The sequence below is a fragment of the Mesoplodon densirostris genome, chromosome 15 (genome assembly GCF_025265405.1).
Source record: "Mesoplodon densirostris isolate mMesDen1 chromosome 15, mMesDen1 primary haplotype, whole genome shotgun sequence".
In the NCBI taxonomy this organism is placed as follows: domain Eukaryota; kingdom Metazoa; phylum Chordata; class Mammalia; order Artiodactyla; family Ziphiidae; genus Mesoplodon; species Mesoplodon densirostris.
This window is the reverse complement of record NC_082675.1, coordinates 737,575-762,934: the sequence shown is the minus strand read 5'-3', so window position 1 is coordinate 762,934 and position 25,360 is coordinate 737,575. Positions and strand designations below refer to the sequence as shown.

The window sequence follows — 25,360 nt, the reverse complement described above, 5'->3', positions numbered from 1 at the left end:
AGTCGGCCTTCTGTAGCAGGGATGCTGGCACCTGGAAACCACCCCTCCCGTGGGCGTGGGGTCACTGTGAGCAGGGGGCCACCAGAGTGACAGCAGTGGCCCTCAGGGAGACGCCTGCTGGGGACACCACCACCCTGGCCTTGACCCGTGGGGCTCACGTGCTCTGCGCGGAGCCCTGGGAGCGGGGGCCCTGTGCAGATGGGGAGACTGAAGCGTTGGCCTGGCCTCTGCCGCTCACCTGGGGCAGGGCCCAGGTGCCTGCTGTGGTCTCGCTGCCCAGGCCGTGCTGCCCGCCGGCCTGCACTCCTCTGCCGAGAGCCCCTTTCTGCCTCCTTGGTGACCGGCGTACCTGCTGGCCCTGCTGCCCCTGAGGACGTGTCCCCGGGTGCAGTCTCGTGAGGCCCCTGGGCAGCCGGGCTGCCTCCCAGTCAGAGATTTTCAGCACCGTGGGTTGTGTAGCCGAGCCGCGGCCCCCCTCAGCCAGCCCTGGCGGCCCCCCCACTCCTGGACACCTGCTCTGGACGGTCTCGTCGCTCTTGCTCCTTGCGGCCCAGGCAGTGGTGGCCCCGAGGCAGGCGAAGGCAGGCTCGCATGAGTCTGCCGGGCCTCTGGCAGCGACCGCCGGCCACCAGGGAGGGCTCTGACCCGTCCTTCTCTCCTGACTCACTGAGCATCGATAAGCAGTGCCCGTGCCGGCTGCAGGCTTGGCTCCAGGCAGATAGGTGACTAGACTCGCCGGAGGCTGGGGGGGAGGTCACGGGCTGTCGTGACAGCGTCCGCAGTGCAGGCCAGGCGGCTGCTGGGCGGGAGCCGGCACGGGTGGGGCTCTCAGGTGGAGACGCCTGGGGAAGGTGGGTGAGGCGCTCGGCAGCTGGGGTGAGGGTGGGGACATGGGTGGTCACTGGGGTCACCTGAGGCGCTTTCTCCCTCGGGAGCTGGAATCTGAAACCTTCATGGAGTCAAGTGCTTTGGGGACTTGGGCAGATGTATATGGCTCCAGCTGGGTGTGGAGAAGCTTCCAGTGCCCTGGTTTCCCACAGTAGTCCTGGAAGGAAAACGCGCTGCACTGCGCTGCTCCCTTCGTTCAGCTCCCCAGGCCTCTGTGGGAATGTGGCGGGCGAGCTGACGGGATCCCGGTGGGCACGGCAGGCACGTGAGGGCGGGGACTGCCGGGTCACCCCCTGGCCTGGGGAAGCGTCTCAGTGGCCCAGGCGCTGCTCCGTCCTTGGAGCAGCCGTCTGGGGCGGTCGCTGCCCTCTGGACACCGCACGGAGCAGCACACGCTGACTGGCTGCGGGTGCCTGCAGGTCCCAGACAAGGGGGGGTTCTCTGGTGAGAGCTTAGCGTCAGCCAGAGACTGGTGAGCGGAGCCGCCATCTGTGGAGGCACACGTGTGGCCCTGGCAGGGGGCCGCCGCTCACACGCCACTGCCAGGGAGGAGTGGGCGGCCCAAGTCCGGCCCCGGCCGCGGTGATGCCAAGTCACGGAAATAGGAGCGCCGGCCTTCGGGGCCTCGGCTCACTTCATCCTCCGAGCAGCCCTTGCAGTGGGTGCTTGCTGTTCTATTGTATAGACGAGAAAACTGAGGCATGGGGGTTAAGTCACTTTTTGAGTCTACATGGCTGGCAAGTGGCAGAGCGGGATGGGAACCAGGCACAGGGCGTAGGTCTGTGCTGTGCCTTGGGGGCTGGGGGTGGAGGCCATGTGACCAGAGAGCAGCAGGGCTCCCACCTGTCCAGCCTGGGCTTCACCTTTCTGGCCTAGGGCTGCGTGTCTGGCCACCCTGCCTTTCCTGTCCTTGCGAGGGAGGGGCCTCACAGTTTCACGCTGAGTCAAGAGTTGACCCTGTGAGGATCAGGTTCCTGGTGGGTCCTCCAGACCAGCTTCCATGGGAGCTCCAGCCCTGCGTGGCCATCAGCCACCTCCTGAATCCTCTCCCCTGGCCCTGTCCCACTGGTCGCCCCCAATCTGACATATTGTGCCACCTCGGGTGCCTGGCAGCTGCCACCCTCCCTGCAAATTCTGCAGCCTTCGGTGGGGTGTTCTTGTGGCCCCAGGGCTCCCGTCTCTGTACGAGCCAGTCCCCACAGGGACCGTGGGTCTGCCACGACCCCATCACTCAGCTGACCTCACACACCACAGCTGTCCCTTCTGCCCCCCAGCCCTGGACCCACATGCTGGTCCTCAGACCCTGGCAGGCCCCTGGCCGATGCTTTTCCCACGTGCTGCCTGGCCTGCCCTCAGCCCTGGCTCCGCCCGCGGCCCCAGTGAGGATTTGTCAGACAGGAATGCTCATAGACTCGTCTGGATACAGCCAGGGGCCCCTGGCTCCGGAGATCACATCTCTGCCTGGCCCAGATCCCCTAGGGGTCCCTGTCTGTCATCTGTGGAATGAACCCATGTTCCCCTCGAGGCCTGGCCCTACCCATCTCCTCACCTCAGTCCCTGCACCCAGGAACGCCTGCCTTGGGGCCTTGGCCCAGCTCTCGCCATCACCCAGGAGCAAGTTTAGGATGCTTCTTCCGAGGCCCTCCCAGCCAGCTGAGGTGGCCAGTGAAGCTAGTGAGTGTCTCCCTCTCCTCACGTGTGGCCCCTGGCAGCCCTGTGCCTGCTCCGGGTCGCAATTTCCTCGTCTAGGGAGTGACAAGGTGGAAGTACCTGCCGCGTGGTCCTGCGCCCCCCCCATCTCCCCCTCGAGGCCCTTCTCTGAGCTTGTTTCTCTTTGTGCCCCGCCCGGACGGAAGGCAGGCACGAGATGCTTCAGCAGCAGCGGCCCCGGCCCCCGCAGCTTCCCCTGCCGGGCCAGGCAGGCCTCGGCAGCAGCTGTGCAGGTTCCGGGGCCGAGGGGGAGCTCCCAGGGCCACGAGCGTGAGAGCGGCTGTGGCAGTCGTGGGCGAGTGTGGGATGCGCTGTCTGGGCGCGGGGGAGCTGGCGGTCAGGCCGAGAGGGGCCTGGACAGCCTGACCTCGCAACGCCACCGTCAGGACAGCGGCTGCGACCGTAAATCCCAGGCGAGTGTGGGGCAGAGGGTGGCCCAGGCCATCGGCCAGGGTCACGGTGGGAGACCCACACGTGGACGTGGTCTTGGGTGGCGGCTCAGGCGGATCCACAGGGCGCAGACCTGGGCAGGCCGGCCGCCTTCTTCCACCAGGCGTCATCTGGCTTGTCTTCAGCAATGGGGTAGGTCTGTGTTTTGTTTCCAGGTGACTCTTCTTTGTCCCGGCACACTGCGGGGGCTCACTGGATATGTGAAGGGGTGGGTACAGTGCCTGGGAGGCGCCTCCCTCCTGGAGGGGCTCCCCACTTGCATGCAGGGGGCTGGTGCTCGGGAAGCACTCCAGATGCCGTGGTCGTCCCGCTGGAGGCCCGGCTCCCGACTCCCAGCTCCCTGACCATCTGCCATCCAGCCATGCCGGCCTCACCAGGCGTTCAGCGGGCCAGCGGGAAACGGACCCAGAGGGACCAGGATGCAACGAGGCAGGTTCCGGAAGCTTCTGGAGCAGCTGAGGTGTCAGTGAGGCCTTCAGGAAATGGTCCTCAAGGGCCAGGTGACTCTCAGGCAGGATGACTTACCTGCGGGGTTGGCACACTGGGTGTGGGGTTGAGGAGAAGACGGGCAGCGGTGCCTGTGCGGTGTGAGTGTGACTTAGGCGGTGGGCGGGTCAGGGAGGACAGTTCTGTCCCAGCAGCATAGCTGGAGGGGGCGACTGGACCTGGTCCCCACGCCAGGGTGGGGACAGCCGGGCCAGCTCCCAGTTCAGCGTTCAAGCCCGGAGAGAGGTCAGCTGCAGGTGCCGGAGGTGTCCCCGGCCTTCCTGCGCCTGGAGCAGGGCCCAGGGTGGGGGTCAGGCCAGGCAGAGGGGCCTTCTCACCCCTCCATCCTGGCCCCCAGCCCACAATGTGGGCAGGGAGGGGCTCTGGCGAAGGCTGTCTAAATGAAGGAAGATGCTGTCGTCGTGGTTCACGGGGCCTCCCCAGTTTCTCTAGGACTTCCCTGATTTTGGCACTGAAGTCCCACGTCGTCGCCAGAACTTTCTTAGTCCCAGGCAGGCATGAGGGTTGGTCACTCGGGGGTGTCGGGCACCCGTTGCTGGCGGGTGGTGCAGAAGCTGCCTCCGATCTGGCTAGGGCGAAGGGGAGGGGTTCCCGCTTGGGGAGAGACCCTGCGCTAAGCCACCTGCTGCCCCGACCACAGGAAAGGAGCACCTGCACATTGCGTCTCTGAGGCGTGGGGGAGGGGGGCGGGGCATGGGGGCTGCGGTTTTACCCTGGGTGGGGTAGGGGGAGTTTGAGCCAAAACTTGCAGGTGAGGGGGAGTGAGCCATGTGGGTGCCAGGGCAGAGGGAACAGCCGTGCCAAGGCCCTGAGGCAGACGTGCTCTGAAGGGCATCCGGGTCGGGGCATGACAGCCTGCCCAGTGAGCCATGGGTGAGGCTCTGAAGGTAGAATGGGTGGGGCCGCACTCAGACTGGACGTGGGTGGGATGTGGCGTGAGCTCCTGGAACCATGGAGAGCAGGGGCCTGAACCATGAGTCGGGAGGGCTGCTGGGGCCCTCAGGTCCAGAGCTTCTGGGAGAAGGCAACCTCCGCCACCCGCAGCCTCCTGGCCCCTTATGGGGACGGGTCTCCAGGCCCAGGGTGACATGGACATCCCACAAAGCCTTCCTCCAGGAGGTGGAGGGACAGTGGTGAGGGCTCAGGTGGGCCCTCTGCCTTCTTGCCCCTGGCGGCGAGAGTTGCCCAAGTTTGGTGACGAGGGGTGAGCTCTATGGGTTGGGGCCCAGGGACTGGGGAGCAGACCCCAGCGTGGTTCGCAGAGTAGAGGGGCCTCGCCTGGTCAGAGGGGTGTGGCCGCGCCTTTGCCTGCAGGGTCTGGGGACCTGAAAGGGCCTGATCCAGGTGGGAGCAGGCAGCCTCAGCCCCCAATGAGGGGAATCGTTCCGAGTCTGTGTTTACTAGTTGTCATTGCTTTTATCTCTCCACGGTCGGTTTACAGAAGCGAGTGAGAAACTGTATCGGTGCTGCATAGCAGTCGTGTTGAGGGGAGCTACAGGTGGTCACGTAAAATCGCTGCGGGAAGATCTAGTCTGATTTCACAGCAACATGCCCACCCCCGCCCCCGTGGTCCGGGAGGGTCAGAGGGCCTGGCTACTGCCAGGGGCTTCGCTGCAGGGCCATTGCCTCAAGTCAGTGGGGGCCCGCAGTGTGGCTCGGAAGTGTGGCTGTGGGTAAAACCCCCGCACGCCTCAGCCTCGCTTCTCCCTGCAGGCCTGGGCACAGCTGCCGCGCCAGTCTACAGATGAGGAAACTGAGGCCAGTGAGGGCAGAACTCTGGCACTGCGTGTGCCCAAGCACGGCTGAGCCTTCAAAACGGGCCCAGACACCCCCCCCCCACCACGGGGCTGGCGTCACAGGCGAGGGCAGCCCCAGCCTTGGGCCCCAAGCTCAGGCCTGGCTCGCGCTCACCAGCAGTGTGGACTGAACAGAAGCCCAGGGAGCCCTGCGCTCATTCTCACGGCAGCGGCTTGGGGTGGGAGCGGCTGCATCTGGACCCTGGTAAGCCCTGCTCCAGAGAAATCCTCCTTCCAGGAGAGGAAACTGGCAGGGCCGTTGGCTTAGAGTTCATCCTCTCGAACCTTCAGGCGGGAAACACTATGGGCCTCTCTTGGAGCCGGGACGTGTGCAGCACGAGGCCTCCTGCCTGCGGAAGCCAGGAGAGAGCCCGCGGTCCTGTTGTCCCCTCCGTCTGCACAGGCCCGCGCCTGGTGCACCTCAGCCCGGCCAAGGCAGGTGGCTTTCCTGCTCCCCCCATTCTTCCAGATGCAGAAGGTCCTGCCCTGGGCCCCACCTGCCACTGTGGGTTGTGGCCGGGATGGAGCTGGACTGAGTCCAGGCCAGGGGAGAGGCACTGGTGTTTCAAAGATTCTGACAGTCTAGTTGTTTTTAACGAAAAACAACAGAATGCCAGGTTTACAGGTTTACAGAAGATGTGACGAGTTAGAACAGTCTCTGGTTGACAGATGCGTCCTTTTTAACCACATGAACGATGCGGTGGCCGGATGTGTCTGGAGAGATGACCTAAAATTTTCCTGAGGCCCTTCCAGAACCTGTGGAGGGGCCGAGGTGGGTCCCGGAGCGCGGCGGGGGCGGGTCTGTCTGAGGTGCTCACCACGCGAGTCAGTCAGCACCACGCTTGCTTCGCTGCACGTCTGCCCTGTCCTTCGTCTTTGTTCACAAATGCTTGTTAGAAAGGCCCCGTGTGTCCCCCCGGGGCAGGCTGCCCCTGTAGATAACATGGTTAGTAGTGGACACGTTTTCTGTGTTTGCTCAGACGCACCACGGGCAGCCCTGTTCTGTTCCAGGGCTCAGACATGAGAGCCCAGAGGTTATCCCCCGGGCTAGAAGCAGTCTTCGTGACTTTAGCCAGGTAGGTCAAAAGTGGCCTCGGGTGGCCCTAGAAAGACCGAGGAGGGTTCTTGCTCCCTTCCTGCCCTGTAAAGGCGAGGCTCACCCTGCAGTGCCGCGGGACGTGCGCATCTTGGGACCAGGTCACACGGCGGCAGGATAACTAGTTGCTCTTTCCGGAAGGAGGTGGCCCATGGGGAGGTGGGGAGAGATAACTTGCTTTCTGTGGTGATGAGAAGGTCAAGGTGGCCCACGGTGGGGGGGCTCCGAGGTGGGGAGTCGAGAGGCCCGTTGTCAGGGCAGGCTTGCCCAGAGACTCACGTCCTGCCTGGGGCCCCAGGGTCTCCAGGGTCTCCAGGGTCCCGGGTGTGCGGGGCGGGGTTGCCTCAAAGCCCCGCCTCCCGACGCCCGCCGACGCCCGCGGGGCCCCTCAGGTGGCGCCTGCCCGTGCCAGGCTGGCCCCAGACGGGAGGCCGTGTGGACGGGGCTTCATTTCCACCGCAGACTGAGTGCGGCAGGCGTCCCCTGCCTGCGGGCGGGCCTCGTCCTGTCTGCTGAAGGCCTGTGTGGAACCGAAAGGCCCGCCCTGCCCCGAGGAAGAGGGGAGTCCTCCTGTCTGACGGCCTTTCCTCCACCTTCGGACTGGAGCTACTCCCGCGGCCCTCTGGGCTCACGAGGCCGCCTGCAGCGGGTCTCAGGACGCGGGCCTGCACGGTCGTGCCGCCGCCTCCTAATCGAGCTTCGCCTGCGTGCGCACGCTGTGGGTCTCTTTCTCTGGAGGGCCCTGACTGACGCACCCCTTACAGCGTGGTGCCTGGGGACTTTCCTTGTGTCTTCCCTGGGGCCTCTGAGCGCAGCCTGCTGGGCCCACCCTCTGCACCACGATAGGGCTGGGGGGAGGTGGGCACCCACAGGTGGGCAGTGAGGCTCTGAGGTAACTGATCTGCAGGCTGGCGCCCCGTGGTCAGGAGGTGACATTCAGGGTGGACAGGTGGGGACTCTGGGGGCCTCGCTGCTCTCCAGGGCCTGCGTGGGAGCAGCCTGTTAACAGTGAGACCTTGTGGGCTGGGTGACCAGGAATATTGCTGGCCCTCTCTGGGCCTTGGCCTCTGCCTATAAGGGGGATGACAGTCATGTGTCATGGGCACGCCAGGGGTCAATACGTATTACGTACTCTGCGTGTGGAACGGAGCCGTCTTCACCAATGCTTCCTCATCACCGGAGGGACAGCCTCGGCGTTCTTCTCCAGGGAAGCCCGTGGCCATATGCTGGGCCAGCTGCTGACCAGTAGAACCTCCCTCCTGGCATCACCGTCCTGGGGAGACGGGCACCAAAGAGGGAGCATGGAACTCCTCGTTGCCTCAGGGACTTTGCGCTGGCTGCTCCCTGAGGGAGGCTCCCTGGGCTCTGACCAGGGGTCCTCCCCGAGCATCTCTCAAGTGGCTCCTTCCTTTCCGCCTCCCTGCCTGTGTTACCCTCCCGCCTTTTTGGGTGTCGTGACAACTCGCCTGTTGGGCCGGCTCCCTCCTGATCTGGTCCCAGGTGCCTGGAGCCAAGTTAGCATAGAGTCAGCGCTCACTGCCAGTTTAATGAGTTGGCCTGTGGGCCGGGCAGGCGCTGGGAAGTCCTGGGGTCAGCAGGGGCTCTGTCGGCAGGGCGTGAGGGAGAGTGACCCCCTCGGGCTAAGATGAGCTGGTGCCCTTGGGTGTTCTGGCAGTGGCCACGGAAGTGCAGATGACCTGGGGGTGTCCCTGGGGTCTGATAGCCCAGAGTGTGAGCATTGGGAAGGGTCAGTCCTGCATCCAGGACGTTGGGGTCCCGCCTGCTGCCCAGGTGGAAGCCTGTGGAACTTTGGGCCGATCCATGTGTGGTGGGAGTGCCTCTGTGTGGAAGGGTGTCTGACCTCACAGATGCACCAGGACGAGCGTCCTGCCCGCGGCCTCACGGTTCAGCTGACCTTTAGGAGCCCCCAACCCCACTGGCACAGCATCCCTCTCTGTCTTCCTGGTTGACGCTGAGTCAACTCCTGAGTTGACACTGGGGACAGGGCAGGGACGCAGGGCGTGCAGGAAGGTGAGTACGCCAGCCCTTGGTGTGGGGTCAGAGGTCAAGGGCTGCCTCGTGCCCCCTCTTGAGAGGCCGTGGATGGCCCTTCCCTCCCCAGGTCCTGCTTGAGCCGCAGGTCTGTGTGCCAGTGGATTTGGGCCTGGGAGAGGAGAGGGATCTGCTGCCACCGCCTGTGCAGCCACAATTGTGTGCAGCCGCCGAGGCGGGGGTCAGTCAGCCTGCGACTGGACGTGGCTGCTCCCAGGCCGGGCCACGGGCCACACCAGGCGGGGCAGCTGGGGGGCTTCCGTGCCTGGAGGGACAGCCCGTCTGGCTGACCTCATTGGCACTCCTCTCGAATTCTGGGAATTGTGGGCCCCCTTCACTGGACGGGAGGAGGGACGTGGGGAGTCATCTGGAGGTAGCTGCTGGCTCCAGGTCAGAGGACCCCACGCGGGAAGCACAGCACATCCCTTCCCCTGCTGCCCGTCCAGGGGACCACAACAGGCTGGGACGTTGGTCCTCCCTGCCACCTGCTTAAGTGGCTTAGGGACGTTTCCTGGGGGGCCGTGAGGGTGTCACCTGGGATGAGTCACCATTGCCCTCATTCAGGCTTTCCTCTTCCCCTCCTTCTTGGGCAGATGCTTTCGGAACCTTCTGGGTCCCGTGTTGGCATTTCCTTAGCTGTTGGCATCTCTCTTCAGCAGCCCAGTGGCGCTGGCGCTGCCCCTGGTTCCCCCATGGACCCAAGCAAGAGGCCGGTGGGTGCACCTTGCCTCTTCACCACCAGTGAATGCCAGGCATCTCTGGGCACATTGGCAGAGCTGCAGGTGGGGTGGGTCCAGGCCCCCTTTGCACAGTAGGAGCTGTGCAGGCAGTGCAGAGGCCTAGCCGCCCATGGGGATGGGAGACCATGCTGCCATTGTCGGCATCGTTTTAGCACGTGCTTATTAAACACCCACTGTGTGTCAGGCCCGGCTCCAGGCACTGGGCACGGCTGTGAGCAAGGCAGGCCCAGGTCCCTTCTCTAGGGATGACATCTGGGGTCGCTGAAGCTCTGCACACCTGGCTGACATGGAGACTGCTTTCCCAAGACAGGTTCCCATTGGGTCAGGATGCCAGTTGGGCATCCTGGAGTTGGGCTGATAAACCCACGGGTGGCTCAGGACCAGGAGATGAGGCAGCTGGAGTTGCAGCATCTCTGCCTACAGCCAGCCACTGCGGTGATGGCCCTCAGCCCAGGGCTCGCCCCGGTCTCAGACCAGGAATCCAGAGGGCACCCCCAGGATGGGCCATGCCTCCTGAAGGCCAGCACAGCTGCCAGTCTCAGCAGCTGCTTCCTGCTGAGCTTAGGTGAGGCCTCACACTGGGCCAAGGATCAGGGCCCCACGTTACTGGCTGGGCTCCTTGGGAAAGTCACCCCAGTCACCCTCCCCAAACCCCCAGTCCTGACCGGCCCACCCACGCTCATCAGACCCGTCTCCCGCCTCCCCGTTCATCCACCTCCCTTCATTCCCCTTCCTGTGGCCCTCCCAGGATGGGAGGCTCCTTCCCGAGGTGTGGCAGCCTGACAGCCCACTGCGGTGGGGGGGGGGGGGAGTGGCACCTCCAGGTAGGTGCTGTCACAAGCCCAGGGCCCCACCTTCGGCACAACGTGGTCTCTCATGGTGTCACTGGTGGGATAACACTTGCAGTCGTGTCACCGCCGATTAACTGGCTTTGTCCATCCTCACCCCACAGAAGGACATGGCCCTGAAGCCACACGAGCGGAAGGAGAAGTGGGAACGTCGCCTTGTCAAGAAGCCCCGTGAGTCAGAAAACTGCCCGTCTGCAGAGCCTGGTGAGAACGGGCGGCCCCTGGAGGCAGGCAGCTCCGAGCAGGACCTGGAGCCCACCTGCGACCGAGGGGAGAGGAAGGCCCCGCTGCAGCCCACCAAGCAGGTGAGCCCCTGGCCCTCCCACTCCGAATCAAGGGCTCCCGGGCGGCCTGGGGGCCACAGCAGCACCTGGACACCACCCATCGGCATCTGGGCCTGCCTGGCAACGTGCTCCATCGTTGTTGGGTGTGGGATTAGGGGCACACGTGGATTGGGGCCGGGGGCAGCCGCCTGCCTGAGGGTTCTGAGCGGAGGCAGGAGACACCCCGGGGTGGGGGTGGTCACAGCCAGAGAAAGGCAAACCAGGCCGGGAACCCAGGAACTGGGGGCAGGGGGTGCTTGGCTCAGGCGGGACTGGTGGGCGCACCCGCTGATAGGCTGGCCCCGTTTCCCCATTGCGTCTGTCAGGCTCCGCCGACTATGGGGTGTCCAGCGTGTCTGTAACGCGTGGGGACCAGGCTCATTGCTGGGTGCTCTCCATGTGCTACAACTTACGCGAAACGCGGTGGGTCTGCGAGACAGGGAGGGAGTCACGTCAGTTGTGGTTGGTGGACCAGGTGCAAGGAGCAGCCCCGTTGGGAGGGGCCGTCCTTACTGTCACCCAGAGCCCAGCTGGCGTGGGGCAGGGAGGCTGGGGCCAGGGCCTTTCTCCCAGGGTACAGGGTTCTGGCCTAGGTGTCGGCTCAGCACTACAGCTGTTTTCCTCTCCAGGGACTCACTGATTTGCGCCTTCTTTTCAGAGAGGGGTTCTTCTTGGTGTTTCACACTCCACTTTCAACTCCCTTGGGGATTGGAATGCTGGTGAGGGGGCAGCATGTCTCAGGGGCCTGGGCTGGATGGGGGGTCTGCAGGCACACCTGCCCAGGTGGACACGTGCTCTTTCTTCCATGCAGGTGTGCTCCCCAGAAGGGGGGCCGCTCCCAGCCAACCACTGGGACCAGAACGGCCCGGCCCAGCGCCAGCAGCAGCTCCAGCCCGGCCAGCCCCAGGGGCCACTCCCAGCCCCGTGTCAGCGCTGCCAGCCCCGGCGGGCTCTCCCGGACCCCGGGCAGCCCTTCCAGCCCCAGCGGCCCCTCCCGGGTCAGCGCAGCTGGCCCCAGCGGCCACTTCTGGGCCCAAGACAGCCCAGCCAGCCCCGGCGGTCACTTCTGGGTCCAGGTCAGCCCTGCCGGCCCCAGCAGCTGCTTCCAGCCCCAGATCAGCCCCGCCGGCCCCAGCGGTCACTCCCGGCTCAGCCCCGCCAGCCTCGCTGGGCACTCCTAGCCCCCAGGCAGCGCTGCCGGCGCCTGCGCTCCCTCCTGGCCCCGTGGCAGCGCTGCCGACCCCTGCGCTCCCTCCTGGCCCCGTGTCACCTCTGCCGACCCCTGCGCTCCCTCCTGGCCCCGTGGCACCGCTGCCGGCCCCTGCGGTCCGTCCTGGCCCCGTGCCACCTCTGTCGGTCCCTGCTGGCCCTCTGGCACCGCTGCTGGCCCACGCGGTCGTGGATGGGCCCGTGTCTCCGTGGCCAGCCCAGCAGGGCATCCTCAGGAGAGCGGTGCCAGCCCCCACAGTCACTCCTCATGCTGCGTCCACGCCGCCGGCCCACCAGCTCGCTCTCGGGCCAGTGCTGCTGCCCCCGGCGGGGGTTCCTAGCCCCATGCCAGCCCCGAAGGTCCCTCCTGGGCCAGCCCAGCCGCCCCCGGCGGTCCCTCCTGGGCCTCAGTCAGCCCCAGCAATTAGTCGAAACCCCAGAGCAGCCTGGCCCCCCCAAGCCTTCACTGCTGGTCCCTGGACAGCCGTGCCAACAAAAGCGGCCACTCATGGACCCAGAACAGCCTCACCCGCCCAAGCGGCCACTCTTGGGCCCAGAACAGCCGTGCCGACGAAAGCGGCCCCTTCTGGGCCCGAAACAGCCCTGCCAGCCCCTGCGGTCACTTCTGGGTCCGAGCCAGCCCTGCCAGCCCCAGCCGTTACTCCCCATACCCGAGCGCCCGTCACTCCTGGGCCGGCCAGCCCCACCCCGCCGGCCTCTCCTGGGGCCCCCCAGCCAGCCACGGCAGTCCCTGCTGGACCTGGTCCGGGTCCCTCAGCCCCAGCTCTCCCTCCTGGCCCCAGGCCAGCCCTGCCGGCCCCTGAGGTCACGACGGACTCGATCCTCCACCCCTGCAGTGGCCCGCCAGGCCCCCTCTGTGAGCCCTGGAGCCTGACGCCCGTTTTCCCAGACCACCCCAGGTGTGGCTGTGCTGGGCTGGGCCAAGGCCCCCTCAGCCCGTGGCCCGAGGCGTGTTGTCAGACTGGCCGGAGGCCTTCTCCGGACAGGCCGGGCCGTTTGCGGCTGGAGGCTCGGGCTCAGCAGAGACAGGAGCCCCTGCAGGGCCACCACCGAGCCGAGGCCCCCCACGCCGGGAAGAGAGGAGAGGACCGCAGCGCCTTCCCACCTCCCGCCAGGCTGGCCCCCGCCGTGCCCACTGCTTTGTGACGTGCACGCCCCCGGGAGAGAGCACACAGCCACCCCCAGGGGCTCAGGCTTGTGGGGTGGGGGGTCCTTTAGCATCTCTCTGTGCCTCTAAAGTGCCCACATGTCCTTGAATGTTGGACTTCCGTGCCCAGGTGTGCTGCCCAGCCAGCGTGTGAGTTTGTGTGTGCATATACACGGCGTGTGGTCTGCACGTGTCTGCCTGTGCGTGGAGTGTGTGCGTGTGTGATTTGGGGGGGCGTGCCAGCTATAGGCCTTGCCCTCCTTGGGCCCCACCCCATCTGGCCAGTGTGCATTCCCGTCCCCCACCAGGCAGCATGTGGGCACACCCAGAGCCAGGCCTGAGGTCCTGCTGCTTCCCTCTGCCAAGGGTGATGTTTGTCCAGCTCTAGAGTCCTGTGACTGTGGAGAGGGGACACGATGGATGCTCAGGGCTGTCTGTGGTTGAGCAGCAACTGCTGGTGAGACGAGAGGCTCCCCCTCAGGACTCTTCTTCCACCCCAGTGACTGAGCACTGAAGCCGGGGGCAGTCTCCTGTCCACCCCCCCAGCTTTGGACCAAGAAAGCCTGCAGGGCCTGAGGCCACTCCCAGAACGTCCCCTCCCAGCATCCCACTCGTCCCCTACAGCTTTCCGGCTCCGGGACCCCTAGGACGTCCCCAGTCAGGACAGACCTCACACTACAAAACTTTCTCTGCTTCCCCCGCACTCCCACCCGACCCGCACCTGTGCTCAAGGGTCACCACCCCTTGCCCCTGACCTCTGGCTCAGGGCAGCCCCGCACCTAGTGCTCCTGGAGTCCTGGGCCCAAGGTGGGAGAGCAGCGTCGGCCCCCAGGGGCGCCCTGGCCAGGCTCCCACGCAGTGCTCTGTGCCCAGTCTCATCCGGCTGCGACAGCCACCTCTAATACCGACCCGGCTCATGGAGGCCACGGGGGTGCCCCCCGGTTTCCAGACCCGAGCCTTCCTCCCTGCTTGGTCATGAGGACCCTGGCCCTCCGGGGGTCCTGACACCCAGAGCAGAGCCTACAGATCCCTGGTCTCCCTCCCAGAAACATGGGGCTTATTTTTATGATTAAAGAAAATAAAAAGTGCTGTGCCATTATTTTTATAACAGCATCGGTGTTTGTACTTTTAACACAGTATGTGTCGTGCTGGACGCGCTTTGCTCTGACAAGGGGTTTTCTGCACACCTGGACTTGCCTGTCGTTCATTCCGGCTGAGCTGCAGGAGAGCCGCCGGTGGTGGGGGGGTGGGGGGGGCGGTGCCTGGCCGGGACCTGGCTCACTGCGTCACGTGGTGTGGGCTTGGGGGCACTCGGCTCGCCATGATCACCCTCCAGGCCTCCCTGGCAGCCTCCTTGATGGACCAGCTCCACCTGACCTGTTCTGGAGCCCCGGCTCTGGAAGGGGTCTTTTTCTAGATGCCACTGAAGGCGCTTCTGAGGTCTTGTTGACCCTTCATGTTTGTTCCCACTGTTCCCTGTCGTCATGCGCTGAGGGTGGCAAGGCTTCAGGCCACCCCCTCCCTCCCAGTGCCCTGAACTCCCAACCCGAGGGGCAGCGTGAGCATCTCTGCCCCGCCCACGCCCCTGGCCCCGTGCTCTTGTCTGGGCGTGGCACGGGCAGGCCAGAACTGGCCGGGTGCAGCTGCTGCCTTTCTAGGCCTTTCTGCTCTGGGCATGTTGGCTGCAGTGCTTGGGTGCCACTTAGTGGAGGAGACAGGACTGTCCGGGGCACCCTCTCTGACGGCAGAAGGGGAGTGGGGAAGAGGGCTGAGTCCACAGGGACACCACGGCTGGGGCCGCCCTCCTTCCTCCCCTCCGGAGCTCCGAGGTGACTGGGGTGGGGCTGTTCCCTGTGTGATCTGTGATCGCTGCTGAGGAAGGGGCTTGGCTTCCGCCTGAACCTGCAGGGGCCCTCTAACCCCTACGGGGCTCCGCACGGCCGCGGCTGGCCTCAGGTTCAAAGTACTGAGACCCTGAGGGATGTGCACTTTGGCAAGGCGCCCGCTGGCCACGGAGGGGACTGGGCTGCGTGTGTTGTGTCCTGGGGGACCCGTGTTGCCATGAGAAAATGTAGGTCCACTGTGGCCAGATCTTTGTTTCTGCAAACAACTGGAAACCTGGGTTTTTCTGTGGATTCAGGGATTTATCCTGAATCTTTGGTGGCTAATACTAATTCGATGACTCACCTTGTTGGCCAAAGGACACAGCTGTGTGGGTTCTGCATGGCCTGGTGGCAGAGGTTGGGGCCCTGGCAACTGACCTGGCCCCGAGGTCGGGGTGTGGGGTGTGGCCCACCCCGTCACAGGGAGAGTAGGGCAGCCCAGCCTGGTGGGTGGGGCTGGAGTGAGTCTTTGGGGGTGTCATGGAGCTCTGGGGGAGGCCCCATGCTGCCCCAGGGAGCCCTCGGACGGAGACCAGAGCCTGGGCACAGTGCTCTACTGGGACCTCTCCTCCGGCCCTGCAGCCCACCCCCCCTTCTGCAGACTGGGCCGTGGGGAGGGGACAGGCACCTTCTGGGCAGGAGCCCCTGACTCGGTGCCTGGTCCCTGTTAAACCTGTGATGGGCAAGGGCAGTGGTGCTTGTGATTTGCTGCCAGGTTAGATCAAGCAAAAAAGAACACAGATTACCAGTGTTAGGAACGAAAAAGGTAATTCCCCCGCAGGCGCTACAGACACGGAAAGGATGGTGGCACAGGAACGATTTTATTCCAGTAATTGAACAACTTAGGTGAAATGAACAGATTTTCTGAAAAATACAACTTGCCAAAACCGACCTAAGATGAAATAGGTGATCTGAATAGTCCTGTACCTGTTAAAGAAACTGACTTTGTCACCGGATGCCGTGCCTGCCTGTCACGGCCAGCCCACCACCATCTCACCAGCAAAGAGAAGCTGACCTCACAGTCGGCCCAGGGACTGTGTCCAGCGACCACGCCTGTGAGGCAGCGTGTTGCTAGTGCCATTTTCAGATGAGGGCACCGAAGCAAAAGACAAGCAGCAACAGCAATAACGACACGAGGAAGCATCTCCGTAACTTGCCCAAGACAAGCGGGAAAAGTGGCTGAGCCAGAATTCAAACCAGGTGGCTCGGCTCCAGAGTCTCTGCCCTTGACCCTGACCTTTCCGTGGAAGACAGCTGCAGCTGGCCGGCTCCGTCTCCCTGCCTGTCTGCAGGCAGCGAGGTTCCTCTCAGGAGCTCACTTGAGCATGCCCTTCCCTTGCTGAAAGCGTTCTGGAAGGTCCCCTCCACCCTCGGGAAGTCCTGGCTCCTGGCTATGGCCTGAGCTCCCCCTCCCCCCACAGCCTGCCTCCCAGCTCACTCACCCTGTGGCTCAGCTCCCGCACCGCCCACCCCTCCGCGCGCGCCCTCCCTCCCCTGTGCCTGTGCCCCTCTCCCGCTTTTTTTTTTTTTTTTTTTAATTTTTATTTTGACTGTGCTGGGCCTTCGCTGCAGCACGTGGGCTTCTCTAGTTGCGGTGCGTGGGCTTAGTTGCCCCGCGGCATGTGAGATCTTAGTTCCCCGAACGGTGATCCAGCCCGCGTCCCCTGCATTGGAAGGCAGATTCTCAACCGCTGGACCACCAGGGAAGTCCCCCATTCCCCTCTCTTTCAGCTCACCCTTCTGCGGTGTGGTGATGACCCGTCTCTCATCTGCACCCCTCCACCAGGCCTGGAAACCCCGAGGCTAGCAGAGGGCTGGGCCCCTGGAGCCTCAGTAAACGCCGAGAGTGAGACAGAGAGTCGCAGAGTTCTGGGTGCACTCCACGCTGGCCCGTCCGTCCTCCTCACCATCACACCTGTCGGCTGGGCCCATATTTGTTTGCCAGTTTGTTTAGGGGTTTTCTAATCACTTACAAGACAGTTTCCAGACTGGGCCGGGTAGAGCCCTTCCAGAAGATTCACACTTGGCCTCTGGCAGATGAGCATCGTGGTGGGGAATAAGCTCTGACACCTACTAGCGGTGTGGCCTTGGGCAGGTGACTGCCCCTCGGTGCCTCAGTTTTCTCGTCTGTACAGTGGGGTAATGACACCCCTCCGTAAGGGTTTTCGGTGAGTCAGTTTAAAGTCAGAACCATTCTGGGTCCTGGCTAGCTGCTGTAAATGCCTGGCTCCTTTAATGTGGATGGTTTCTCCCACCTCCACCTGTTCTGAGGCCTGGGCTGCAGCTTGTGGGGAGTGGCAGCCGCGGGGGGCTTTCCTGGGTCGCTCCTCATCCTCCCCCACCCCCAATCATGCCGTCATCGTCATCCTCAGCTCTGCGCCAGCCTGGCTGGGACCACACACGCGGAGGTGCAGTTCCAGGGTTAGGGGCCCGGGCTCTGCAGTGGCCCCAGGCAAGGACTCCTTCTTTTAGATGGCCTGTGTCCTCGTGTGTAAAGTGGGGCTGTCAATGCTGCATGCGCCTCAGGTTGCTGAGATGAAAAACTGAGTTGGCGCGCACGGTCCATGCTAGATACGCTTGTTTGCTGCTCTTATTGTGGTTACTGCTTTATCGTTATTCCCTGTAGAAGGGTTCCTCCTGCCTCCTGGGTGAGGCCTGGCCGGGCGAGGCTCAGCTTTGGCCTCCTTGGCAGGCTCACCTGGCCCCATCCTGCGGGGGGAGTCCGGCGGCCTGGCAGGGCCTAAGGGCAGAGTGCTTGGCCTTTCCGTGGCTTTGGCGCCTGGGCCCGGGGCCTGCAGCCTAGGGAGCAGTAGGCTGGGTGCTGAGGCGGCCTGCAACACGGGCCCCCACCCCAGACAGGACCCTCACGTGGACGGAGCATGGGGGACTTGCTGAGGGGCGCTGTTGGGAGGAGGGCGGAGGGGAGTGGACGCCTGGGGCGCGGCCGGCACCCACCCCACATCCCCGGCCCGCCGTGCTGTCAAAGCCCGTTCGGCGTGTACTTCTTTGGGCTCTGTCGTCAGTCCCTGTCTGGGTCCGGGAATGCCTCGGTGACTACGACACCCGTTGGAGTTCCAGACAGGCGTGACAGGAGTGGGGAGATTTGGGGGTGACAAGAGGCCTGCCTGGAAATGGAAGGGGGCTGCTTTAGACCCGGGGATCGGGGCGGCCTCACCCAGGAGGTGACCCGAGCTGAGGCCCGAGTGACAAGGAGCCAGCTGGCCAGTACCCTGGGATAGGGGTGGCACAGGGCCTGGGCAAGTGTGAATGCCACTCGCCCACAGAGGGGCCACTGGGGGGGTTTAAGCTGCGCAGTGACGTGAGCTGAGTTATGTTTTTCAAAATTCACACTGGAGGAGGGCTGGGCAGCTGCAGGGAGGTGCTTGTGGCTTGACTCAGCAGACAGATGGGGACAGCAGTGGAGCAGGCTGAGTTGCTCAGCCAAAGAGTGGAGGTGAGATGGAGCCCAGAGGACCCTGCTCTGGTGGCACACGCACCCAGAGTCCACTGGCACGACTGGGGGCAGGACACGGCACACCATCCCGGTCCCCCAGCAAGAGGGGCCACACTCAGGCACAGGCAGGGTGTCGCGGACACTCCTCACGTGCACTTGCTTACATAGAGCTCCCAGAGCCTGCTGGCTCCTCGGGTTGTAGCCTCAACTCAGCCAGCATCCCGTACACAGTCTGTTGTACGTCTCCATCCCCCATCTGTCCATCCATCCATCAGTCACCCATCTGTCCATCTGTCCATCCGGCCGAGTCCCAGGGGAAGGACGTGGAGCAGCGGGAGGGGTGGCCAGCCTCCGAGGGCAGCAGCTCGCCCCCTGACCCTGTGCTGGCCGTGGGACCCTCCCCACTGTGCCGGGCCCCATGCCAGGTAGTGGGGACTTAGGACGGCCCCTGCCGATTGGGCACTCGCGGTCCAGCGACCCTGCTTCGCTCTCAGAGGGACACCTGGTGACGCAGGAGTGGAGGGCGCGTCGGGAAGGATTCCTGGGAGAAGCAGGGCCCACGCCCGGAGCCGGGGCTCCTTACGGCTGACTCCATGGCTCTGGAGCCTCCACCCCTTCGCGGCCCGGAGAACCGCCCCCCTCCCTCCCGCTTCCCCGGGTCACCCGGCAGCTGCAGTACCACACTTCACCAGCAGGCGCTGCTGTCAGTCGCGGACGCCAGCCTGCAATGCTGCACTCGGGGTGACCGTCCTCCTCGCGGAGCTGGGGGGTGTGCTGTGCGCATGCGGAGGAGAGGCCGTGCAGGCCGCCTTGTCGGGTGGGGCGGGGGCCCTGGCCTTCCTCGCCCACCCCAGCGTCGGACCCTCCCACCAGCCCCCTCGTGGGTGTGTTGGCACGGTCTGTGAGCAGGGCCCCTCCCTGGGCCAGCCTTGCTCTGTGGCCCTGCCCGAAGCCCGGGCTCCCCAGAGTGGGAGGTAGAGCACAGACGCGGAGCTCGGAGGGCGGGGCCGGGGGGCGGGGGGCTGAACAGAGTAAAGGATGTGATGTCCTCACTGCTGTCACATGCCAGGTGGGGCAGGGTGCAGGTTCACTGGGGTCAGGCGGCCCCCTGAGCGACAGGGAACGGGGTACAGAGCAAGTAGTCGGGGCGGCAAGGGGCTTCCTGGGCAGAGCTTTGGGTTTACAGCCCTGGGGCACTGATGTAGCGGGGGTGACAGAGGGGCTAGGGGGCGGGGCACCATGGGGAAGGGGGCCCCATCCCCGGCACAGCCTGGGCCTCGGACCCTGCTGCAGTCCAGGCTTCAGGTGGACCGGACAGGCTGTCGCCCCCCACTTAGCCGTGCCGGGCACCTGCTCCGGGGGCTCATGGAAGGCTTCGGAGCCCACAGAACGCACTGGGCACTGGGGATCGGCTGGAACGAGCAGGGACCATGAGTGGGGGGCGAGAAGGCAGATGGGTTCTCATGGGTGAGCGCAGCTCGGCCTCCCAGTCCAGCCCGCGGGGGCCAGTCAGGGCCATGGGCTTGACCTATGGCTGCCCACTCGTCCTTGAGGTGCCCAGGAAGGTCTCTGAGACCCAGACCCACGGTGTCCAATCCCTGAGGAGGCCCAGAAGCCCTTGGTTTGCACGGGGGGTGGTCCCTGAGAGGAAATTGGGGTGCTGGGAGGAGTGGGGAGTGAAGGAGGAGGGGCCTCCGCCGCAGGCCTGGGTTGCCATGTGGCCCCGGCACGGAGAGGCCCGGTGTGTGCACACGCGTGTTTGTGTGTGTTCGCTGAGCGGACACGGGGAGGGGTGCCTGGGCTGTCAGGGGCCTGTTTCTGCAGGGGCGTCGTGGAGTTAGCCATGGCGGCGCTGTGCCTGACCCCCTTCCCGCTGGGATGTGCCTGACCCTTGCCCCACCCCCCAGAGCCTGTCCCCTGACTGGTTTGAAGGAGACTCTGGGTGGCCTCCGCCGCGGCCCCCTTCTCAGGGTCCCCCAGGGGCTGCACTAGGCCATCCTCCACCCCTTCCCCTCCCAGGCCTGCAGGTGTGGAGGCCAAGTGGGTCTCTCCTTATCCTGGAGGCCAGTGCAGACCAGCCGTGGGTCAGAGGGCACCTCCCACCCCTGGGGGCGGGGGGAGAGGCGGGGGGCAGAACGCAGAGCCCCTGAGAGGGTGTGTGTGCTCCTGTGCACTCCTGAGAGCTCCATGGGCTGATGCTCGTCTGCGGGCAGAGCCGTCTGGTGGGGCGTGGGCTCCTGCAGGGGCTGTCGCGTGCGTCTGTCCGGGTTGTGCACTGCACAGCTCCAGGGCCGCCACCCCACTGTCTGCAGAGGGGGCGTGTGCACCTGCACGCGCGCAGCCGTCGGGTGTGCGGAGGGAGGGCGCCTCTGCCCCGTCTGCGCGGCAGGGCTCTAGGGGTCGCAGAGGCCCCGTGTGCGCCCTGCTTCAGCCAAGGGTCTCGGCAGGGTGGTGTGCATGCGGGGCACCGGGCAGGTGTCAGGAGCAGGTGGGCGATGGTCGGGATGTGGGCAGGAGAGGCCTGGGTGGGTTCACGCAGGGCCGTCCAGGGGTTCTCAGTAGCCCTCGTATCTGTGTGCTCTGGTGGGTGCTGGTCTGTGAAGGGTCTGGAGTCCCGGTGAGCCCGCTCACTGCTGGAGAGAAGGGTGCCGGGTACCCCCAGCCAGCCCCAGGGCATCCCAGGCCCAGGGCGTTTCCTCTCCCCACCAGAGGGGAAGCCACCTGATGTGCAGCTTGAGGGGCAGCCTGGGGACACCGCTGGGTCCCACCTCTCGAGCCCCTTCTCAGCCGCACCCCCTGGACTGGCCGCCCACTCCCCACACTCTGTGGGTCTGATCACCAAGTGGAACCACATGCTGCCTCTCTGTGGCCAAGTGCGTTTGGCGGCCGGCCCGGGAGACAGACGCTTCCTCCTGGGATGTGCCACAGAACCCAGGGCCCCAGGTGCTCCTGGGGTGCCTCAGTCTGAGGGTGGTGTCCCTAACCCTGCTGGTCTGAGGGAAGTGTCCTCTCCCCACCCTTCTGAGGGCCGTGCCCTGACCCGGCCAGCTGGAGAGCAATGCCCTGCTTCCACATATCCACCCGTCTAAAGGGGAGTCCTGGCCCCGCCAGCCTGAGGACATGTTCTGGTGGTGTGCCACCTTGCACGAGCCGACTGTTACGTGTTCAGGCATTTTGCACACCTCGCGGAAGCCACCAGTGCTCCCCGTTAAGGCTCTCCTCTCCCCCAGGGAGCCGCACTGCTCCCAGGAGTGCCCCCCCCGCCCTCCCCCGTAGCCTCGTGACCCACCTCCTCACCTTTCAGAAGGGTCACCTGCTCAGTGAGGCCCTCCCTGGCGACCCTTCTTTACTCTCCTCTGCTGTTGTCCTTCCAAAGCACCTGTGGCCATCTGCCGACCGTGTGCTGGCCTCTCTGTGGGCTTCAGGAGGGCAGGGGCTTGTGTCTGTTTGTGTTCATCGCCCAGAATAGAGCCAGTTCATAGGCACTCAGTAAGCCTTGGGTGGGTGGATGGATGGATGGGTGGACAGGTAGATGGGTGGATGGATGGATGGATGGATGGATGGATGGATGGGTGACTGGGTGGATAGGTAGATGGTGGATGATAGGTGGATGGGTGGATGGACAGGTGAGTGGATGGCTAGATGGGTGGGTAGGTGGAAGGGAGGAGGGATGGATGGGCAGATGGATAGAGCACAGGGCCCAGGGGTGGGCACAGGCTCAGGGGCTCCCAGCTGCCCTCCCAGGACAATCAGTGCCCAGGGAATCTGAGCTCATCTCTCCAGCTCCAGCTAGAAACGGAGGCATGGCATCCCTGGCCTTCTGGCATAGCTGGCTAGCAGCATTTCTGAGCCGCTAGGAAGCGGACAGGGCTACAGGACAGCCAGACCCCAGCTTGGGCTGTTTGGGGTCCTGGCCTAGGAAGAGAAGGTGACCAGCCATCCCAGTCCAGGGTTGGGGTGGTTCCCAGGGCACAGGACTCAGTTTTACAGGATTTTCTGGGAAATGGGGCTTTCAGAGCTAAAACCGACTGCCTGAGGAAGGATGACAGACCCCAGCCTGCCCGCCTCTGCAGGGCACCACCGAGGAGTCAGGATAAGGCATCCTCTCTGAGGCCCAGCTTAGAGAGGAGACAACTTGTGTGAATGTATGAAGTGGAATGTGGCATCCTCCCTCCTCACATTTCAGCTGTGTGTGGGTTGTTCTTCAGCCTCTGCTTCCCCTCCTGCTTCGCTGGGTGTCCTTGTGCAGTGAGCAGCCTGCACAACTGTACACAGCGGCCCTGCGCCAGGCCTTTCCTGTCCTTGCAGTGTCTCTGGGTCCAGCCTTCTTCTTCTTGGGCAGGGACCCTGCTCCGAGCCCAACCCAAAATACCGTCCCCCAGCAGTGAGTGTGGGGCTTATGGGGGTGATTACTAATGATCAGAGCTGTGAGTCTCAACTGGAGCTGCAGCAGAACCCCCCAGAGGGCCTGAGGACACAGCAAGTCTGAGGTGGGGCCTGAAGGTGCGCATTCGCACTGCTAACAAGCTCCCGGGTCCCGCTGCTGCTGCTGCTGCTGCTGCTGGTTCAGGGACCCCACTTTGAAAGCCACTGGACGAGGTCATTTGTTTTCTTGCAGAGGCTCCTGCCAGCAAGGCAGTGAGCAAGGTCCCCCAGGTTCCCATATTCCCTCCTTTTGGTGAGACCTGTCACGGGGTCCAGAGGCAAGAAAGGCCCATCCCTGCAGGGCAGTTAGAGCCCACTGGGGGCAACAGGGACAGCTGGTGGCTTCTCGGTGCTGGAGGAGGGTTCCGGCTCACACACAGAACCTCTTACCCCCGTAGTGCCTGTGAAGGGCTCTGTCGGCAGCCCCATTTCACAGATGAGAAAACAAGCTCAAGCACAGTCAGAAGAGTCGGCGCTGGCCCGGGGGCCGCGCATTCACCGCTTGGCTGAGCACAGTGGAGCTAGTGAGGCTGGGGTGCCACGGGCTCAGGGTGGGGGTGCTCCTGCCTGGGGCCTGCCCGGGGGTGGCTGTTCCAGCTTCCCAAGAGAGGTTGCCCTCTCCGGGGTCCTTGCACCCAGGGCCCGGGCTGTGGATGGACACTGGCTCTGTGTTTTGCCATTACACTCTGCGGGCCACACATGTAGGGGCCTGTGGCTTTGGGGAGTTGTACCCCATCTCAGGGCTGAGGTTGGCCCTGGGGAGCAGGGGCTCTGAGGGGCTGCCTCGAGAGAGGCTTCTGGCTGAGCCCACCCTGGGGTCTGCAGGAAGAAGGGCTCAGGCCATAAGGGGGTTTCCTGGGGACTCGAGAATATTCCAGAGCATAGCTGGTGCACCTTGCTGGCCCGTCCTGACCTTCCGCCCCGGCTGGGGTCTCTGGGGCTGAAGGATGCTTATGACAAAACGGCTGGGTGTGGAGGACTGGGCCTGCCTGACCCTGGTCGTGGCACAGGTTCTGAGCACCCCTGAGCTACGCGAGCTTGTGCACTGGGCTGGGAGGCCTGTGGGTGGAGAGGAGGGCAGGACGTTCGCACGCCCTGCACGCCCCCCAAGGTGCCCCACAGGGACAGTGGCAGCCCCTGGAGCAGGGGTCATCGGGTGCTAGGCAGCGTGCAGGCCGAAAAGCACAGCCTCGGTGTGCTGCTAGGAGACGTCAGACACGCAGACAAAGGTTTGGGCTGTCAGTGCGTGTCCAGACGAAGCTGTAGGAATGTTCCAACACGGGGAGGCTGGAGAGACCGGGAGGTGGTGGGATGGCCGAGCTCAGTGGGTCCTGCCTGGAGGGCACCAGGAGCTGGCAAGACATGGGTGGAGGCTGGCCTGGTTCAGGGGTGGTGACTTCCTGGGCCTGGGAGGGTGGAGGCCTGGGGCTGTGATGTGCGTCCCTGCCCCGCAGTTTTGTGAGGTTTGAAACTATTTCCGAGTAAAAAGAAAGATGCAAGCAGGATGCTGGGTCCACTTTCCACACTGTCACTTAACCTCTCTAGGCCTTGGTTTCCTCCTCTGTAAAGTGGGCACAAAGCATCTAACGGGGCTTTTGTGTGAGGAGCAAAGAGCTGAGGGCCCGCCAGGTCTACAGAAATTCCGGCAGGTATATGACACAGCAGCGCCCGTCCTAGTGAGTACTACTTGCTTCGTTCTGCAGATGAGAGAACTGAGGCGCAGAGAGGTTGAGTCATGGCCCAGGACACAGAGCGGGCAGCGGCTCTGCAGGCCTGGCAGCCCTGACTGCCCACCTTGGGTTGTGGTGCGGACTGAAGGGGCCCCGGAGCGATGTGCGTGCCGGGAGCGGGGGTGAATCGCCGCCGGCCTGTCTTGACGCCCCACGACCGGCCCTGCTGGAGTGGAAGAGGGCAGGGCGGCCCACCGGCCCGCTCCCCATCCAGGACTCTTCACGGTCGTCCACTGGGCCAGCGGGAGGAGAGGACAGACAGAGCGGGCAGCAGTTTAGGCTGCTGAGGGCTCGCCCTTTGCTCTCTGAGGCGTGTCTTTCCCCTTCTGGGTAGGAGTGGGCGGTGGTGGGTTGTACACGTTCGACTCCGCCCGTGCCGCCCCCTCCCCAGGTTTCAGCCCAGAGGGACCGGGTCGAGGAGGGGGGAGGAGGCCGAGCCTGGCTGTGCCCCGGCCCCACCCTGCAGGGTGTTTGCTAAGCCCGTCTCTCCCGTTCCCCAGATGAAGGTCACGGTGTCCAGAGGGGGCGACCACAACAGTGACGGCGACAGCGTCCGAGAAGCCACCAGCTCCCGGAGGAGCAGTTCTCGGGACCAGCTCAGTGATGTGAGTAGCCCAGCCGCTCACCGGAGCATTTCTGGGTCCCTGGGGTGACTGCCAGACCAGCCCCCAACCTTCAGACACTGCAAGCCGTTTGCTTAGGGCCCCAGAGTCTCAACTGAGGGTTCTGTGCTCACAATTAGCATCTGCCTTCATTAAAACATGATTTTTCACTAATTAGGGCTTCCCCGTTAGGAGAGATTTAAATGAGGAGAAACCATGAGGCACTGGCAGGGAGGGGCCCGTGGAGGCGACCGTGCTGGGGTGCAGGTCCTGTGTCCCGCTGGGGGCAGGCTCTGGGTTGGTGCCAGGCTCGCAGCCGGCAGGGATGTGGATGGGGAATGACTCCCACAGATGTGTTTATTAAGAAGGGCAGGGGGAGCGTCTCTGGCCCGGTGAGTAGGTCTGGAACTGCAGGGAACAAGCTGGAAGCACTCCCACCCGCCCAGGCGGACCAGCCTGTCAGCTCAGGCTGGCAGTGG

At 64.3% G+C, this 25,360-nt stretch overlaps 1 protein-coding gene across 12 annotated transcripts in view; it reads left to right on the top strand.

Annotated features, from left to right (window-relative positions):
* The window catches only part of FBRSL1 (fibrosin like 1), an 84,645-nt gene that overhangs the window by 5,452 nt on the left and 53,833 nt on the right, over positions 1–25,360 (top strand). For 10 of the 12 annotated variants that reach the window (XM_060118501.1, XM_060118502.1, XM_060118500.1 and 7 more), the window contains exons 2-3: positions 10,192–10,392; positions 24,780–24,884. In XM_060118501.1, coding sequence (XP_059974484.1) covers positions 10,192–10,392; positions 24,780–24,884 — 306 coding nt within the window. Of the gene's footprint in view, positions 1–10,191; positions 10,393–11,221; positions 12,606–24,779; positions 24,885–25,360 lie in introns of those variants that run through there. The other 2 variants (XM_060118505.1, XM_060118504.1) reach the window with 2 other exon arrangements.